Genomic DNA, 19,435 nt, shown 5'->3' on the forward strand with positions numbered 1-19,435 from the left:
AATTCATGTCACTGAGGGAGAGAGCTTAATGTATAACGTTTACATTATGTCAGGATATGTTATTGTTAGCCATCAGGCATCCTATGGGTGGGATCCTCTGGGATGAGAAGAGACACAGTCTGGTACCAATCACCATGTCAGCCTTGAGTTGGGGAGGAGTGAGCACTTTGGGGTAGCGGTCAGGTCAGATGAATTGAGGAAGAACAGATATCACCAAGGTTCTGTCTAGCAACAGAGATGCATTGGCTGTTTAGAGGTGTAGGAGCAGACTCAGCATAGGAGAGAGGATTAAATATCAGTGCTTGTGTGAATATGTTTTTTGTCTAATGCAGATGTCTTGACCCTCTGGGAAGAATAAACTTGGTTCAAGCATTCATGGTGTCCGTCGAGTTTTTACTCTGAGAATTAGAACCTAACAGTTGGCACTGCGAGCAGGGTTCACCGCGATTTGCAGTCGAACTAGAGATTAAGAAACAGTGAAACAGAAACAAGGTAAGCAAAGTTCCTACACCCGTTATCACTAATTCTGACATCTTGGGGAGATGAGAGTCGTAGGCTGAACCAATTATAGGGTACGAACCTAGAAAGCCTGAGCTTATTCAGTAGTCCCATTGTATTACGACCGGTCGTAGCTTTGTGGTATATGGTAAGTCCCGGAAGGTAAACCCAAACCTGTAGAGGGTAACTCCTAGGGGGTAAATCCCGAGTAGGTTGGTTCCTGCTTGTACTATAAGAATAGGGTGAGTCCCGGAAGGTAAGCCCGAGCAGGCAGGTACCTGCAAAGGGTAAGTCCTAGGGGGTAAGACCCGGGTGGGGTTGGTTACCTGCTATACCTGTAACGAGAGGGTGAAAGTCTCAGCCGCAGTGGCCATGCGGCAGTAGAGTGGGTGTGGATGGATAAAGTGACATGCTTGTGTACTAGGATAAAATGTTGCCATTCAGGGTTAGAAGAAAAGCAAAAAGATACTCAAACGCTGTTGGATTTGGGTGTATTAGCAGTAGCAATAAAGAGAGGTTGGTTTTATGCCCTGTTGGGGTGGGGAACCATGACAGATTATGTGGAAATAGGAAGACAAGTGTGAATCATTTTGGTAATGTGTGTTATCAACAACAGTGATATTTGAACAGATTGGAGATGACTATCCATAACAATAAAATCCTTCATACCATGCTTGTCCTGCCCCACAGCTGTAGACACAGCCTTCTCCAGGTCCTCAGACACTAGCTGGAGATCCATTACAGGATGTCTGTCACCTCACTGAGCCCCTATTGCAGGTTAGGGGTCACATCCACTTGAATGTCCTTCATATGACGAACCTCCTACAGAGCAAATGAGGAAAACATGATATATTAGGATTTATGTTAGTAGCAATAGAATATGGGAATTTTATCTCAACGCTACCTACAGCTAACATATTTATTTATGTATGTGATCTATGTAAATAAATAAATATATCACAGCTGTAAAACTGTGAAGGACTATAGGTGGAGGCCTACCCATTTCCCAGGAGCATTGTAAAACGTGGATTTGGGTACAGTGTTTATTTCCCCCTAATATCTTTGAAGATTACACCTAAAATAATTAGGAATACTTCTTTCTACTGCTGATCTGAGACCATTAGGGTTAATCATTACAGATATAAATGCAATATATGGAGTAGAAAAGATTGCCTGCCCACCAACTTGATAAGAATCAACATATGTTCTACATGGTCTATTTCTATCTGAACGTAACAACTCAATCAAGCTTGTTAATTGATCGTTAAGCCATGTTTGTCATATATAAGCCTCATACAGGCCATGGGAAGACATTACCTGTTGATAACACAGACTATTTTCATGATCATGGGAGGTGTGAGAGAATTGCTGCTCGTTGTAATGACTGTGGGGGTTGTCAAAGGTTGGTTCACTAATGTTTAAGGGATTTGTTTGGTAAATATGCTTAACTTTATAAGTTGGGTATTAATATTTGACTGTCTGTATCTTCCGCGTTGGTCATCTTTTATTCTTCACTGCTATTAATATATGTAGCTATTTTGTGTGAACTCAACTTCTGTCAACACTTTCTCCTCAGTTTCTTGTTACCCTGTTGGAAAGTCCCAGAAGCAAGATCAAGTCTCTCTGCAGAGGAGACTTGGAGGTAAGTGTTTCTTTCCGCAACCCTTCTAGCTATGTTCTTTGTCACTGTCTATGGTGCTGCTGTGTTTGACACTCATTCAACAGCATAGAGTAACTCAGTCTAAATAATGTTGTCAAACCTTAACCTACATTTTTCAGAGCTGTCATCAAATGACGTCTCCATTGTGCATGCCCTGGCCTTGCTCCGATCCATAGGGTCTGACGCTAAACAAGCCAGAGAAGGTACGGCCTGAAACATATACTTTGAAAACTGTTGGGTTCATGTTGCTCAAAATTCGATTAGCAATTTGGCCTAGACCGTGTAGAACAGATGTGTTGCTGTAGAATACCCAACTGTTCCTTTTGTTTTTTCTCAAGAGTATTTAGAGACCAATGAAGTAGAATCCCAAGCTTCTCCAAACCATGGTAGCTCTCCGGCAAATGATGCCCTGTCCTCTGAGGAGAAGCTGAGGCGCGTGTCCTCGGACGACGCCGCCACCTCTGAAGCTGCGACCGGCCCGTCTGGCGACGACGCCACCTCTGGAGCTGCGACCGGCCCGTCTGGCGACGACGCCACCTCTGGAGCTGCGACCGGCCCGTCTGGCGACGACGCCACCTCTGAAGCTGCGACCGGCCCGTCTGGCGACGACGCCACCTCTGAAGCTGCGACCGGCCCGTCTGGCGACGACGCCACCTCTGAAGCTGCGACCGGCCCGTCTGGCGACGACGCCACCTCTGAAGCTGCGACCGGCCCGTCTGGCGACGACGCCACCTCTGAAGCTGCGACCGGCCCGTCTGGCGACGACGCCACCTCTGAAGCTGCGACCGGCCCGTCTGGCGACGACGCCACCTCTGAAGCTGCGACCGGCCCGTCTGGCGACGACGCCACCTCTGAAGCTGCGACCGGCCCGTCTGGCGACGACGCCACCTCTGAAGCTGCGACCGGCCCGTCTGGCGACGACGCCACCTCTGAAGCTGCGACCGGCCCGTCTGGCGACGACGCCACCTCTGAAGCTGCGACCGGCCCGTCTGGCGACGACGCCACCTCTGAAGCTGCGACCGGCCCGTCTGGCGACGACGCCACCTCTGAAGCTGCGACCGGCCCGTCTGGCGACGACGCCACCTCTGAAGCTGCGACCGGCCCGTCTGGCGACGACGCCACCTCTGAAGCTGCGACCGGCCCGTCTGGCGACGACGCCACCTCTGAAGCTGCGACCGGCCCGTCTGGCGACGACGCCACCTCTGAAGCTGCGACCGGCCCGTCTGGCGACGACGCCACCTCTGAAGCTGCGACCGGCCCGTCTGGCGACGACGCCACCTCTGAAGCTGCGACCGGCCCGTCTGGCGACGACGCCACCTCTGAAGCTGCGACCGGCCCGTCTGGCGACGACGCCACCTCTGAAGCTGCGACCGGCCCGTCTGGCGACGACGCCACCTCTGAAGCTGCGACCGGCCCGTCTGGCGACGACGCCACCTCTGAAGCTGCGACCGGCCCGTCTGGCGACGACGCCACCTCTGAAGCTGCGACCGGCCCGTCTGGCGACGACGCCACCTCTGAAGCTGCGACCGGCCCGTCTGGCGACGACGCCACCTCTGAAGCTGCGACCGGCCCGTCTGGCGACGACGCCACCTCTGAAGCTGCGACCGGCCCGTCTGGCGACGACGCCACCTCTGAAGCTGCGACCGGCCCGTCTGGCGACGACGCCACCTCTGAAGCTGCGACCGGCCCGTCTGGCGACGACGCCACCTCTGAAGCTGCGACCGGCCCGTCTGGCGACGACGCCACCTCTGAAGCTGCGACCGGCCCGTCCGGCGACGACGCCATGGATATCTGACGTGGGACATGCAAGAGTTCATGGGTACTCTAGTCCAGTGTTTAACTGCATTTGCTTGTTTTGGCTCAATTAAACATTAACTGTAATACTTGTGTCCTCTGTATTGTTTTGGTGGTTCCTACTTGGAGTTGAGGTGTATGACCTGACTTGAGTAACTGGGGTGATGGTAACATTTATTTTGCATTATATCCATGCGCCAGCAATATTACTCAGACCCCTGTGTTTTAAATTACCAATTGACTTAAGCTACATGTGCTCACTGTTGGTCCATTTATGCTAGTAGCATCACATGATACCTCAACAGCATTTTGACGCCATTTCCGGTCACAACTTGCAGACTTGTTTACGTGTTGCGGTGTTTTGTTGCCTACTTTGCTACATGACAACTTTACGGTTTTTACTTTTTAATTACGTTTATATTTTTGGTTTTTCCCCTCGTGTCAGGGTTGCGTCAATTTGAATCTGGTATCAGGATAAATATCACAATGAGGCTTTTTTTTATTAGCTAAATGCAATTTTCGTATATATGGGCTCTCTGTCCCACCTCGCAGGGCAAAACAGAACTGACTTGTTCCTGACAAAGATATTTAATATACTCTGACAGTTCCTGCTTCCGAGCCGGCCTGTCAGAGTAGACTGGGCGTGGTTTAGACTCACCCAGCCCATCGTTGATTGTTGGCGCAGAGGCTGGTCCCAGCCCCTTAAGCGCTTCAGCAGTCAGTCGTTGTAGCTGTGTAGAATATGCAGTTATCAGGCACCTGGCTCCTGTTATCTAACAAAAGACTGTTCTGAATGTGCCACCCCCCAACTCATTGCACAGTTCTGTATTTTTCCATCATGAGAAAGGCCCATGGCCCTGAAACTGAACAATGGTTCAAGTCAGCTATGTTGCATAACACATACATCCACACAAGCCTACAGCAGATATTAAATCACATATGGTAACGGGCTATAGTGCATAACACAGAATCCTCATACTCCGGACGCTTTATCTGGACATGGTTCGTCAGGACCTCCAACAGCCGAAGCTAAGTAGTAACATTAACATGATGCCTTCTAATTGCAGTCGCTGTACTCATACAGGAGAACGATCGCCTTACGGTGAGGATAGCTGTGCTACAAGCCCAGCTTCAGACGCAATCGTTAGGCAAGGGTAATTTCAGTGTAGGAAAGGATGAAACAGCGTCTGTGCCACCAGTAAGTACAGATAGTAACGTTAGTATAAATCCCCTCGCACGGTCCCCGCAGCCGGACAACTTTCTCACGGTTTCTGGAGGGAAATGCTGTAGGAATGCTCAACCGGTGTCGCTCATTCAGCCGACAAACTTTCAACCGGTTTTCCCCATTAAGCAGCGAGTCGGAGTCAAAGGCCGAGCCTTCTCTTGTCTCTACTCCTCCCGTTACGGGGTCAGAGACGCCGAAGCTTCCCACCATTAGCTCTGACAAATTGAAAACTCTAGTCATTGGCGACTCCATTACCCGCAGTATTAGACTTAAAACGAATCATCCAGCGATCATACACTGTTTACCAGGGGGCAGGGCAACCGACGTAAGGCTAATCTGAAGATGGTGCTGGCTAAAGCTAAAACTGGCGAGTATAGAGATATTGTTATCCACGTCGGCACCAACGATGTTAGGATGAAACAGTCAGAGATCACCACCAACATAGCTTCAGCGTGTAAATCAGCTAGAAAGATGTGTCGGCATCGAGTAATTGTCTCTGGCCCCCTCCCAGTTAGGGGGAGTGATGAGCTCTACAGCAGAGTCTCACAACTCAATAGCTGGTTGAAAACTGGTTTCTGCCCCTCCCAAAAGATAGAATTTGTAGATAATTGGCCCTCTTTCTGGGACTCACCCACAAACAGGACCAAGCCTGACCTGCGGAGGAGTGACGGACTCCATCCTAGCTGGAGGGGTGCTCTCATCTTATCTACTAACATAGACAGGGCTCTAACTCCTCTAGCTCCACAATGAAATAGGGTGCAGGCAAGGCTGTTAGCCAGTCTGCCACTAGCACAGTCAGTGTAGTCAGCTCAGCTATCTCCATTGAGACCGTGTCTGTGCCTCGACCTAGGTTGGGCAAAATTAAACATGGCGGTGTTCGCCTTAGCAATCTCACTAAGATAAAGACCTCCTCCATTCCTGTCATTATTGAAAGAGATCATGATACCTCACATCTCAAAATAGGGCTACTTAATGTCAGATCCCTTACTTCAAAGGCAATTATAGTCAATGAACTGATCATAATCTTGATGTGATTGGCCTGACTGAAACATGTCTTTAGCCTGATGAATTTACTGTGTTAAATGAGGCCTCACCTCCTGGCTACACTAGTGACCATATCCCCCGTGCATCCTGCGGAGCTGTTGCTAACATTTACGATAGCAAATGTACATTTACAAAAAAAAAATACGTTTTCGACTTTTGAGCTTCTAGTCATGAAATCTATGTAGCCTACTCAATCACTTTTTTTTAGCTACTGTTTACAGGCCTCCTGGGCCATATACAGTTCCCTGAATTCCTATCGGACCATGTAGTCATAGCAGATAATATTCCCACTCGAAAAAGGCTTTCGGAGCCATCATCGACTCAGTGGGTTTTGTCCAACATGTCTCTGGACCTACTCACTGTCACAGTCATACTCTGGACCTAGTTTTGTCCCATGGAATAAATGTTGTGGATCTTAATGTTTTCCCTCATAATCCTGGACTATCGGACCACCATTTTATTACGTTTGCAATTGCAACAAATAATCTGCTCAGACCCCAACCAAGGAACATCAAAAGTCGTGCTATAAATTCACAGACAACACAAAGATTCCTTGATGTCCTTCCAGACTCCCTCTGTCTACCCAAGGACGCCAGAGGACAAAAATCAGTTAACCACCTAACTGAGGAACTCAATTTAACCTTGCGCAATACCCTAGATGCAGTTGCACCCCTAAAAACTAAAAACATTTCTCATAAGAAACTAGCTCCCTGGTATACAGAAAATACCCGAGCTCTGAAGCAAGCTTCCAGAAAATTGGAACGGAAATGGCGCCACACCAAACTGGAAGTCTTCCGACTAGCTTGGAAAGACAGTACCGTGCAGTATCGAAGAGCCCTTGCTGCTGCTCGATCATCCTATTTTTCCAACTTAATTGAGGAAAATAAGAACAATCCGAAATTCGTTTTTGATACTGTCGCAAAGCTAACTAAAAAGCAGCATTCCCCAAGAGAGGATGGCTTTCACCTCAGCAGTAATAAATTCATGAACTTCTTTGAGGAAAAGATGATGATTAGAAAGTAAATTACGGACTCCTCTTTAAATCTGCGTATTCCTTCAAAGCTCAGTTGGGCTCCCGATTGAAAGACTCTGGTCTACTTTAGAGGTCTAGCACTGTATTTCTGTTCAGGCGTACCACGGGTCTACTCTAGGACATTGATTATATTAAGAGTGAATATCTATTCAGGCGTACCACAGTCACCACCATGCTATGGAGGTCCTGGTTCAGTCTCTGCTGGATCTAGACGTGAGGGACAGCCAGGGGCGCACCCCTCTGGACCTGGATGACTTTCACTTTAGCAGTAATAAATTCATGAACTTCTTTGAGGAAAAGATTATGATTATTAGAAAGCAAATTTTGGACTCCTCCTTAAATCTGCGTATTCCTTCAAAGCTCAGTTGTCCTGAGTCTGCACAACTCTGCCTGGACCTAGGATCAAGAGAGACACTCAAGTGTTTTAGTACTATATCCCTTGACACAATGATGAAAATAATCATGGCCTCTAAACCTTCAAGCTCCATACTGGACCCTATTCCAACTAAACTACTGAAAGAGCTGCTTCCTGTGCTTGGCCCTCCTATGTTGAACGTAATAAACGGCTCTCTATCCACCGGATGTGTACCAAACTCACTAAAAGTGGCAGTAATAAAGCCTCTCTTGAAAAAGCCTAACCTTGACCCAGAAAATATAAAAAACTATCGGCCTATATCGAATCTTCCATTCCTCTCAAAATGTTTAGAAAAGGCTGTTGCGCAGCAACTCACTGCCTTCCTGAAGACAAACAATGTATACGAAATGCTTCAGTCTGGTTTTAGACCCCATCATAGCACTGAGACTGCACTTGTGAAGGTGGTAAATTACCTTTTAATGGCATCAGACCTGGGCTCTGCATCTGTCCTCGTGCTCCTAGACCTTAGTGCTGCTTTTGATACCATCGATCACCACATTCTTTTGGAGAGATTGGAAACCCAAATTGGTCTATACGGACAAGTTCTGGCCTGGTTTAGATCTTATCTGTCGGAAAGATATCAGTTTAGTTGGAATAGGGTCCAGTATGCAGCTTGAAGGTTTAGAGGCCATGATTATTTTCATCATTGTGTCAAGAGATATAGTACTAAAACACTTGAGCGTCTCTCTTGATCCTAGCTCCTGGCAGAGTTGTGCAGACTCAGGACAACTGAGCTTTGAAGGAATACGCAGATTTAAGGAGGAGTCCAAAATTTGCTTTCTAATAATCATAATCTTTTCCTCAAAGAAGTTCATGAATTTATTACTGCTAAAGTGAAAGTCATCCAGGTCCAGAGGGGTGCGCCCCTGGCTGTCCCTCACGTCTAGATCCAGCAGAGACTGAACCAGGACCTCCATAGCATGGTGGTGACTGTGGTACGCCTGAATAGATATTCACTCTTAATATAATCAATGTCCTAGAGTAGACCCGTGGTACGCCTGAACAGAAATACAGTGCTAGACCTCTAAAGTAGACCAGAGTCTTTCAATCGGGAGCCCATTTTTGCTCCCGCCCAGCATCAACATCGGAGGTTCCTGCCAAGCGTGGGATTGAGAAACAAACACTCTACTTCTCTTCTGAGGTTGATTAACTCAAATGGCAAAATAAGGAAATCATCCTCATCATCACTGTGTAGAATATGCATGTATTTTACACTAATCGGGAATAGATCGGAATATGGTGTGTGAGTCTGTCTGGACAGTCAACTTCCTGTGGAAAATCTACACCATGCTTGCATCCCAGATAGCACCCTATTCCCTATGTAGTGAACTACTTTTGATCAGGGCCTATAAGGTTCTGGTCAAACGTAGTGTACTAAATAGGGAATAGGGTGCCATTTGTCATATGGAGACCATTACAGGAGCAGGTAGGCTTTACTCACAGCGAGGTGTAGAGGGCTGATGGGAGCTCTGACATCAGAGTCGTTCAGGATGTCTGTCCCTGAGGTTTCAATTAGTTGAGGAAAGACAAGAACGGCCAGTTCAGACTTGGAAAAAGAACATCAAGAGTGACGATGCGTCCACGACAAACATGCAGCCACACCTTAAAACCTACTGTTGGGTTCTGAGAATATGAAATATACTAATTCATGTCACTGAGGGAGAGAGCTTAATGTATAACGTTTACATTATGTCAGGATATGTTATTGTTAGCCATCAGGCATCCTATGGGTGGGATCCTCTGGGATGAGAAGAGACACAGTCTGGTACCAATCACCATGTCAGCCTTGAGTTGGGGAGGAGTGAGCACTTTGGGGTAGCGGTCAGGTCAGATGAATTGAGGAAGAACAGATATCACCAAGGTTCTGTCTAGCAACAGAGATGCATTGGCTGTTTAGAGGTGTAGGAGCAGACTCAGCATAGGAGAGAGGATTAAATATCAGTGCTTGTGTGAATATGTTTTTTGTCTAATGCAGATGTCTTGACCCTCTGGGAAGAATAAACTTGGTTCAAGCATTCATAGTGTCCGTCGAGTTTTTACTCTGAGAATTAGAACCTAACAGTTGGCACTGCGAGCAGGGTTCACCGCGATTTGCAGTCGAACTAGAGATTAAGAAACAGTGAAACAGAAACAAGGTAAGCAAAGTTCCTACACCCGTTATCACTAATTCTGACATCTTGGGGAGATGAGAGTCGTAGGCTGAACCAATTATAGGGTACGAACCTAGAAAGCCTGAGCTTATTCAGTAGTCCCATTGTATTACGACCGGTCGTAGCTTTGTGGTATATGGTAAGTCCCGGAAGGTAAACCCAAACCTGTAGAGGGTAACTCCTAGGGGGTAAATCCCGAGTAGGTTGGTTCCTGCTTGTACTATAAGAATAGGGTGAGTCCCGGAAGGTAAGCCCGAGCAGGCAGGTACCTGCAAAGGGTAAGTCCTAGGGGGTAAGACCCGGGTGGGGTTGGTTACCTGCTATACCTGTAACGAGAGGGTGAAAGTCTCAGCCGCAGTGGCCATGCGGCAGTAGAGTGGGTGTGGATGGATAAAGTGACATGCTTGTGTACTAGGATAAAATGTTGCCATTCAGGGTTAGAAGAACAGCAAAAAGATACTCAAACGCTGTTGGATTTGGGTGTATTAGCAGTAGCAATAAAGAGAGGTTGGTTTTATGCCCTGTTGGGGTGGGGAACCATGACAGATTATGTGGAAATAGGAAGACAAGTGTGAATCATTTTGGTAATGTGTGTTATCAACAACAGTGATATTTGAACAGATTGGAGATGACTATCCATAACAATAAAATCCTTCATACAGTGAGGTTAGGTTACCATGCTTGTCCTGCCCCACAGCTGTAGACACAGCCTTCTCCAGGTCCTCAGACACTAGCTGGAGATCCATTACAGGATGTCTGTCACCTCACTGAGCCCCTATTGCAGGTTAGGGGTCACATCCACTTGAATGTCCTTCATATGACGAACCTCCTACAGAGCAAATGAGGAAAACATGATATATTAGGATTTATGTTAGTAGCAATAGAATATGGGAATTTTATCTCAACGCTACCTAGAGCTAACATATTTATTTATGTATGTGATCTATGTAAATAAATAAATATATCACAGCTGTAAAACTGTGAAGGACTATAGGTGGAGGCCTACCCATTTCCCAGGAGCATTGTAAAACGTGGATTTGGGTACAGTGTTTATTTCCCCCTAATATCTTTGAAGATTACACCTAAAATAATTAGGCCTACTTCTTTCTAATGCTGATCTGAGACCATTAGGGTTAATCATTACAGATATAAATGCAATATATGGAGTAGAAAAGATTGCCTGCCCACCAACTTGATAAGAATCAACATATGTTCTACATGGTCTATTTCTATCTGAACGTAACAACTCAATCAAGCTTGTTAATTGATCGTTAAGCCATGTTTGTCATATATAAGCCTCATACAGGCCATGGGAAGACATTACCTGTTGATAACACAGACTATTTTCATGATCATGGGAGGTGTGAGAGAATTGCTGCTCGTTGTAATGACTGTGGGGGTTGTCAAAGGTTGGTTCACTAATGTTTAAGGGATTTGTTTGGTAAATATGCTTAACTTTATAAGTTGGGTATTAATATTTGACTGTCTGTATCTTCCGCGTTGGTCATCTTTTATTCTTCACTGCTATTAATATATGTAGCTATTTTGTGTGAACTCAACTTCTGTCAACACTTTCATCAGTTTCTTGTTACCCTGTTGGAAAGTCCCAGAAGCAAGATCAAGTCTCTCTGCAGAGGAGACTTGGAGGTAAGTGTTTCTTTCCACAACCCTTCTAGCTATGTTCTTTGTCACTGTCTATGGTGCTGCTGTGTTTGACACTCATTCAACAGCATAGAGTAACTCAGTCTAAATAATGTTGTCAAACCTTAACCTACATTTTTCAGAGCTGTCATCAAATGACGTCTCCATTGTGCATGCCCTGGCCTTGCTCCGATCCATAGGGTCTGACGCTAAACAAGCCAGAGAAGGTACGGCCTGAAACATATACTTTGAAAACTGTTGGGTTCATGTTGCTCAAAATTCGATTAGCAATTTGGCCTAGACCGTGTAGAACAGATGTGTTGCTGTAGAATACCCAACTGTTCCTTTTGTTTTTTCTCAAGAGTATTTAGAGACCAATGAAGTAGAATCCCAAGCTTCTCCAAACCATGGTAGCTCTCCGGCAAATGATGCCCTGTCCTCTGAGGAGAAGCTGAGGCGCATGTCCTCGGACGACGCCGCCACCTCTGAAGCTGCGACCGGCCCGTCTGGCGACGACGCCACCTCTGAAGCTGCGACCGGCCCGTCTGGCGACGACGCCACCTCTGAAGCTGCGACCGGCCCGTCTGGCGACGACGCCACCTCTGAAGCTGCGACCGGCCCGTCTGGCGACGACGCCACCTCTGGAGCTGCGACCGGCCCGTCTGGCGACGACGCCACCTCTGGAGCTGCGACCGGCCCGTCTGGCGACGACGCCACCTCTGGAGCTGCGACCGGCCCGTCTGGCGACGACGCCACCTCTGGAGCTGCGACCGGCCCGTCTGGCGACGACGCCACCTCTGGAGCTGCGACCGGCCCGTCTGGCGACGACGCCACCTCTGGAGCTGCGACCGGCCCGTCTGGCGACGACGCCACCTCTGGAGCTGCGACCGGCCCGTCTGGCGACGACGCCACCTCTGGAGCTGCGACCGGCCCGTCTGGCGACGACGCCACCTCTGGAGCTGCGACCGGCCCGTCTGGCGACGACGCCACCTCTGGAGCTGCGACCGGCCCGTCTGGCGACGACGCCACCTCTGGAGCTGCGACCGGCCCGTCTGGCGACGACGCCACCTCTGGAGCTGCGACCGGCCCGTCTGGCGACGACGCCACCTCTGGAGCTGCGACCGGCCCGTCTGGCGACGACGCCACCTCTGGAGCTGCGACCGGCCCGTCTGGCGACGACGCCACCTCTGGAGCTGCGACCGGCCCGTCTGGCGACGACGCCACCTCTGGAGCTGCGACCGGCCCGTCTGGCGACGACGCCACCTCTGGAGCTGCGACCGGCCCGTCTGGCGACGACGCCACCTCTGGAGCTGCGACCGGCCCGTCTGGCGACGACGCCATGGATATCTGACGTGGGACATGCAAGAGTTCATGGGTACTCTAGTCCAGTGTGTAACTGCATTTGCTTGTTTTGGCTCAATTAAACATTAACTGTAATACTTGTGTCCTCTGTATTGTTTTGGTGGTTCCTACTTGGAGTTGAGGTGTATGACCTGACTTGAGTAACTGGGGTGATGGCAACATTTATTTTGCATTATATCCATGCGCCAGCAATATTACTCAGACCCCTGTGTTTTAAATTACCAATTGACTTAAGCTACATGTGCTCAGTGTTGGTCCATTTATGCTAGTAGCATCACATGATACCTCAACAGCATTTTGACGCCATTTCCGGTCACAACTTGCAGACTTGTTTACGTGTTGCGGTGTTTTGTTGCCTACTTTGCTACATGACAACTTTACGGTTTTTACTTTTTAATTACCGTTTATATTTTTGGTTTTTCCCTCAATTTTTTCACTCGTGTCAGGGTTGCGTCAATTCGAATCTGGTATCAGGATAAATATCACAATGAGGCTTTTATTAGCTAAGCAATAAGTGGTAAATGCAATTTTCGTATATATGGGCTGTCCCACCTCGCAGGGCAAAACAGAACTGACTTGTTCCTGACAAAGATATTTAATATACTCTGACAGAAGTAGTTCCTGCTTCCGAGCCGGCCTGTCAGAGTAGACTGGGCGTGGTTTAGACTCACCCAGCCTATCGTTGATTGTTGGCGCAGAGGCTGGTCCCAGCCCCTTAAGCGCTTCAGCGGTCAGTCGTTGTAGCTGTGTAGAATATGCAGTTATCAGGCACCTGGCTCCTGTTATCTAACAAAAGACTGTTCTGAATGTGCCCCCCCCCCCAACTCATTGCACAGTTCTGTATTTTTCCATCATGAGAAAGGCCCATGGCCCTGAAACTGAACAATGGTTCAAGTCAGCTATGTTGCATAACACATACATACATCCACACAAGCCAACAGCAGATAATATTAAATCACATATGGTAACGGGCTATAGTGCATAACACAGAATCCTCATACTCCGGACGCTTTATCTGGACATGGTTCGTCAGGACCTCCAACAGCCAAAGCTAAGTAGTAACATTAACATGATGCCTTCTAATTGCAGTCGCTGTACTCATACAGGAGAACGATCGCCTTACGGTGAGGATAGCTGTGCTACAAGCCCAGCTTCAGACGCAATCGTTAGGCAAGGGTAATTTCAGTGTAGGAAAGGATGAAACAGCGTCTGTGCCACCAGTAAGTACAGATAGTAACGTTAGTATAAATCCCCTCGCACGGTCCCCGCAGCCGGACAACTTTCTCACGGTTTCTGGAGAGAAATGCTGTAGGAATGCTCAACCGGTGTCGCTCATTCAGCCGACAAACTTCAACCGGTTTTCCCCATTAAGCAGCGAGTCGGAGTCAAAGGCCGAGCCTTCTCTTGTCTCTACTCCTCCCGTTACGGGGTCAGAGACGCCGAAGCTTCCCACCATTAGCTCTGACAAATTGAAAACTCTAGTCATTGGCGACTCCATTACCCGCAGTATTAGACTTAAAACGAATAATCAGCCGACATGTCTCTGGACCTACTCACTGTCACAGTCATACTCTGGACCTAGTTTTGTCCCATGGAATAAATGTTGTGGATCTTAATGTTTTCCCTCATAATCCTGGACTATCGGACCACCATTTTATTACGTTTGCAATTGCAACAAATAATCTGCTCAGACCCCAACCAAGGAACATCAAAAGTCGTGCTATAAATTCACAGACAACACAAAGATTCCTTGATGTCCTTCCAGACTCCCTCTGTCTACCCAAGGACGCCAGAGGACAAAAATCAGTTAACCACCTAACTGAGGAACTCAATTTAACCTTGCGCAATACCCTAGATGCAGTTGCACCCCTAAAAACTAAAAACATTTCTCATAAGAAACTAGCTCCCTGGTATACAGAAAATACCCGAGCTCTGAAGCAAGCTTCCAGAAAATTGGAACGGAAATGGCGCCACACCAAACTGGAAGTCTTCCGACTAGCTTGGAAAGACAGTACCGTGCAGTATCGAAGAGCCCTTGCTGCTGCTCGATCATCCTATTTTTCCAACTTAATTGAGGAAAATAAGAACAATCCGAAATTCGTTTTTGATACTGTCGCAAAGCTAACTAAAAAGCAGCATTCCCCAAGAGAGGATGGCTTTCACCTCAGCAGTAATAAATTCATGAACTTCTTTGAGGAAAAGATGATTATTACAAAGTAAATTACGGACTCCTCTTTAAATCTGCGTATTCCTTCAAAGCTCAGTTGTCCTGAGTCTGCACAACTCTGCCAGGACCTAGGATCAAGAGAGACACTCAAGTGTTTTAGTACTATATCCCTTGACACAATGATGAAAATAATCATGGCCTCTAAACCTTCAAGCTCCATACTGGACCCTATTCCAACTAAACTACTGAAAGAGCTGTTTCCTGTGCTTGGCCCTCCTATGTTGAACATAATAAACGGCTCTCTATCCACCGGATGTGTACCAAACTCACTAAAAGTGGCAGTAATAAAGCCTCTCTTGAAAAAGCCAAACCTTGACCCAGAAAATATAAAAAACTATCGGCCTATATCGAATCTTCCATTCCTCTCAAAATGTTTAGAAAAGGCTGTTGCGCAGCCTCTGCCTTCCTCGTCAGAGGAGGAGATAGAAGAAAACTGTTACAGTCTCTGTGAATGGTTTGTCCTCTGACAAATCAACTATAAATTTCGATGTTCCTCAAGGTTCCGTTTTAGGACCACTATTGATTTTCACTATATATTTTACCTCTTGGGGATGTCATTCGAAAACATAATGTTAACTTTCACTGCTATGCGGATGACACACAGCTGAACATTTCAATGAAACATGGTGAAGCCCCAAAATTGCCCTCGCTAGAAGCATGTGTTTCAGACATAAGGAAGTGGATGGCTGCAAACGTTCTACTTTTAAACTCGGACAAAACAGAGATGCTTGTTCTAGGTCCCAAGAAACAAAGAGATCTTCTGTTGAATCTGACAATTAATCTTAATGGCTGTACAGTCGTCTCAAATAAAACTGTGAAGGCCCTCGGCGTTACTCTGGACCCTGATCTCTCTTTTGAAGAACATATCAAGACTGTTTCAAGGACAGCTTTTTTCCATCTACGTAACATTGCAAAAATCAAACTTTCTGTCCAAAAATGATGCAGAAAAATGTATCCATGCTTTTGTCACTTCTAGGTTCCTGTCAAGGCAAGGGCTGATTTCAAGGTTTTACTGCTAACCTACAAAGCATTACATGGGCTTGCTCGTACCTATCTCTCTGATTTGGTCCTGCCGTACATACCTACACGTACGCTACGGTCACAAGACGCAGGCCTCCTAATTGCTTCTTCCACATCTTTTGGTCCCTGTCTGTTTTGCTCTCAGTGAAGTGCTACTATCCCCTTGGACTACAGGTTATTGCCGTCATAAGGTGTGCGTCTGTCTGTTGGCCGGACACTTTCTACCGTTTAGGACCTTTGTGGGTAAAGGTAAAGATGGGGTATAGCAGCAGAAGTTCCTCTGAAGTCCAGTATCTGCTGGAAGGGAACCTGGTGGTACGAGAGGATGAGTGTGGGCCTGTTGTGCTTCCCCCTATCCCTCCCTCTTCTCTCTCACTGTCTGAAAAACGTAAAACGTGGATTTGGGTACAGTGTTTATTTCCCCCTAATATCTTTGAAGATTACACCTAAAATAATTAGGAATACTTCTTTCTACTGCTGATCTGAGACCATTAGGGTTAATCATTACAGATATAAATGCAATATATGGAGTAGAAAAGATTGCCTGCCCACCAACTTGATAAGAATCAACATATGTTCTACATGGTCTATTTCTATCTGAACGTAACAACTCAATCAAGCTTGTTAATTGATCGTTAAGCCATGTTTGTCAGGTAAACTAAGGTCATTAGTGGCCTATATAAGCCTCATACAGGCCATGGGAAGACATTACCTGTTGATAACACAGACTATTTTCATGATCATGGGAGGTGTGAGAGAATTGCTGCTCGTTGTGATGACTGTGGGGGTTGTCAAAGGTTGGTTCACTAATGTTTAAGGGATTTGTTTGGTAAATATGCTTAACTTTATAAGTTGGGTATTAATATTTGACTGTCTGTATCTTCCGCGTTGGTCATCTTTTATTCTTCACTGCTATTAATATATGTAGCTATTTTGTGTGAACTCAACTTCTGTCAACACTTTCTCCTCAGTTTCTTGTTACCCTGTTGGAAAGTCCCAGAAGCAAGATCAAGTCTCTCTGCAGAGGAGACTTGGAGGTAAGTGTTTCTTTCCGCAACCCTTCTAGCTATGTTCTTTGTCACTGTCTATGGTGCTGCTGTGTTTGACACTCATTCAACAGCATAGAGTAACTCAGTCTAAATAATGTTGTCAAACCTTAACCTACATTTTTCAGAGCTGTCATCAAATGACGTCTCCATTGTGCATGCCCTGGCCTTGCTCCGATCCATAGGGTCTGACGCTAAACAAGCCAGAGAAGGTACGGCCTGAAACATATACTTTGAAAACTGTAGGGTTCATGTTGCTCAAAATTCGATTAGCAATTTGGCCTAGACCGTGTAGAACAGATGTGTTGCTGTAGAATACCCAACTGTTCCTTTTGTTTTTTCTCAAGAGTATTTAGAGACCAATGAAGTAGAATCCCAAGCTTCTCCAAACCATGGTAGCTCTCCGGCAAATGATGCCCTGTCCTCTGAGGAGAAGCTGAGGCGCATGTCCTCGGACGACGACGCCACCTCTGAAGCTGCGACCGGCCCGTCTGGCGACGACGCCACCTCTGAAGCTGCGACCGGCCCGTCTGGCGACGACGCCACCTCTGAAGCTGCGACCGGCCCGTCTGGCGACGACGCCACCTCTGAAGCTGCGACCGGCCCGTCTGGCGACGACGCCACCTCTGAAGCTGCGACCGGCCCGTCTGGCGACGACGCCACCTCTGAAGCTGCGACCGGCCCGTCTGGCGACGACGCCACCTCTGAAGCTGCGACCGGCCCGTCTGGCGACGACGCCACCTCTGAAGCTGCGACCGGCCCGTCTGGCGACGACGCCACCTCTGAAGCTGCGACCGGCCCGTCTGGCGACGACGCCACCTCTGAAGCTGCGACCGGCCCGTCTGGCGACGACGCCACCTCTGAAGCTGCGACCGGCCCGTCTGGCGACGACGCCACCTCTGAAGCTGCGTCCGGCCCGTCTGGCGACGACGCCACCTCTGAAGCTGCGTCCGGCCCGTCTGGCGACGACGCCACCTCTGAAGCTGCGACCGGCCCGTCTGGCGACGACGCCACCTCTGAAGCTGCGTCCGGCCCGTCTGGCGACGACGCCACCTCTGAAGCTGCGTCCGGCCCGTCTGGCGACGACGCCACCTCTGAAGCTGCGTCCGGCCCGTCTGGCGACGACGCCACCTCTGAAGCTGCGTCCGGCCCGTCTGGCGACGACGCCACCTCTGAAGCTGCGACCGGCCCGTCTGGCGACGACGCCACCTCTGGAGCTGCGACCGGCCCGTCTGGCGACGACGCCACCTCTGGAGCTGCGACCGGCCCGTCCGGCGACGACGCCACCTCTGGAGCTGCGACCGGCCCGTCCGGCGACGACGCCACCTCTGGAGCTGCGACCGGCCCGTCCGGCGACGACGCCACCTCTGGAGCTGCGACCGGCCCGTCCGGCGACGACGCCACCTCTGGAGCTGCGACCGGCCCGTCCGGCGACGACGCCACTGGAGCTGCGACCGGCCCGTCCGGCGACGACGCCACCTCTGGAGCTGCGACCGGCCCGTCCTCTGGCGGCGACGACGCCACCTCTGAAGCTGCGACCGGCCCGTCCTCTGGCGGCGACGACGCCATGGATATCTGACGTGGGACATGCAAGAGTTCATGGGTACTCTAGTCCAGTGTGTAACTGCATTTGCTTGTTTTGGCTCAATTAAACATTAACTGTAATACTTGTGTCCTCTGTATTGTTTTGGTGGTTCCTACTTGGAGTTGAGGTGTATGACCTGACTTGAGTAACTGGGGTGATGGCAACATTTATTTTGCATTATATCCATGCGCCAGCAATATTACTCAGACCCCTGTGTTTTAAATTACCAATTGACTTAAGCTACATGTGCTCAGTGTTGGTCCATTTATGCTAGTAGCATCACATGATACCTCAACAGCATTTTGACGCCATTTCCGGTCACAACTTGCAGACTTGTTGAGGTGTTTTGCCTACTTTGCTACATGACAACTTTACGGTTTTTACTTTTTAATTACCGTTTATATTTTTGGTTTCCCTCAATTTTTTCACTCGTGTCAGGGTTGCGTCAATTCGAATCTGGTATCAGGATAAATATGACAGGCTTTTATTAGCTAAGCAATAAGTAGTAAATGCAATTTTCGTGTATATATGGGCTCTCTGTCCCACCTCGCAGGGCAAAACAGAACTGACTTGTTCCTGACAAAGATATTTAATATACTCTGAAAGAAGTAGTTCCTGCTTCCGAGCCGGCCTGTCAGAGTAGAGACTGGGCGTGGTTTAGACTCACCCAGCCTATCGTTGATTGTTGGCGCAGAGGCTGGTCCCAGCCCCTTAAGCGCTTCAGCGGTCAGTCGT

General features: G+C 48.2%; 1 protein-coding gene across 1 annotated transcript in view; it reads left to right on the forward strand.

Moving 5' to 3' along the window:
- Positions 1–18,778, forward strand: part of LOC100136727 (polysialoglycoprotein) — a 140,512-nt gene extending 121,734 nt beyond the window's left edge. Inside the window, 1 exon segment of the mRNA NM_001124687.1 lies at positions 17,649–18,778. Coding sequence (NP_001118159.1) covers positions 17,649–18,694 — 1,046 coding nt within the window. The 3' untranslated portion in view covers positions 18,695–18,778.
- Positions 18,779–19,435: the final 657 nt, after the last annotated feature.

This window comes from Oncorhynchus mykiss, chromosome 2 (genome assembly GCF_057628025.1).
Source record: "Oncorhynchus mykiss isolate SJ-2025 chromosome 2, ASM5762802v1, whole genome shotgun sequence".
In the NCBI taxonomy this organism is placed as follows: Eukaryota; Metazoa; Chordata; class Actinopteri; order Salmoniformes; family Salmonidae; genus Oncorhynchus; species Oncorhynchus mykiss.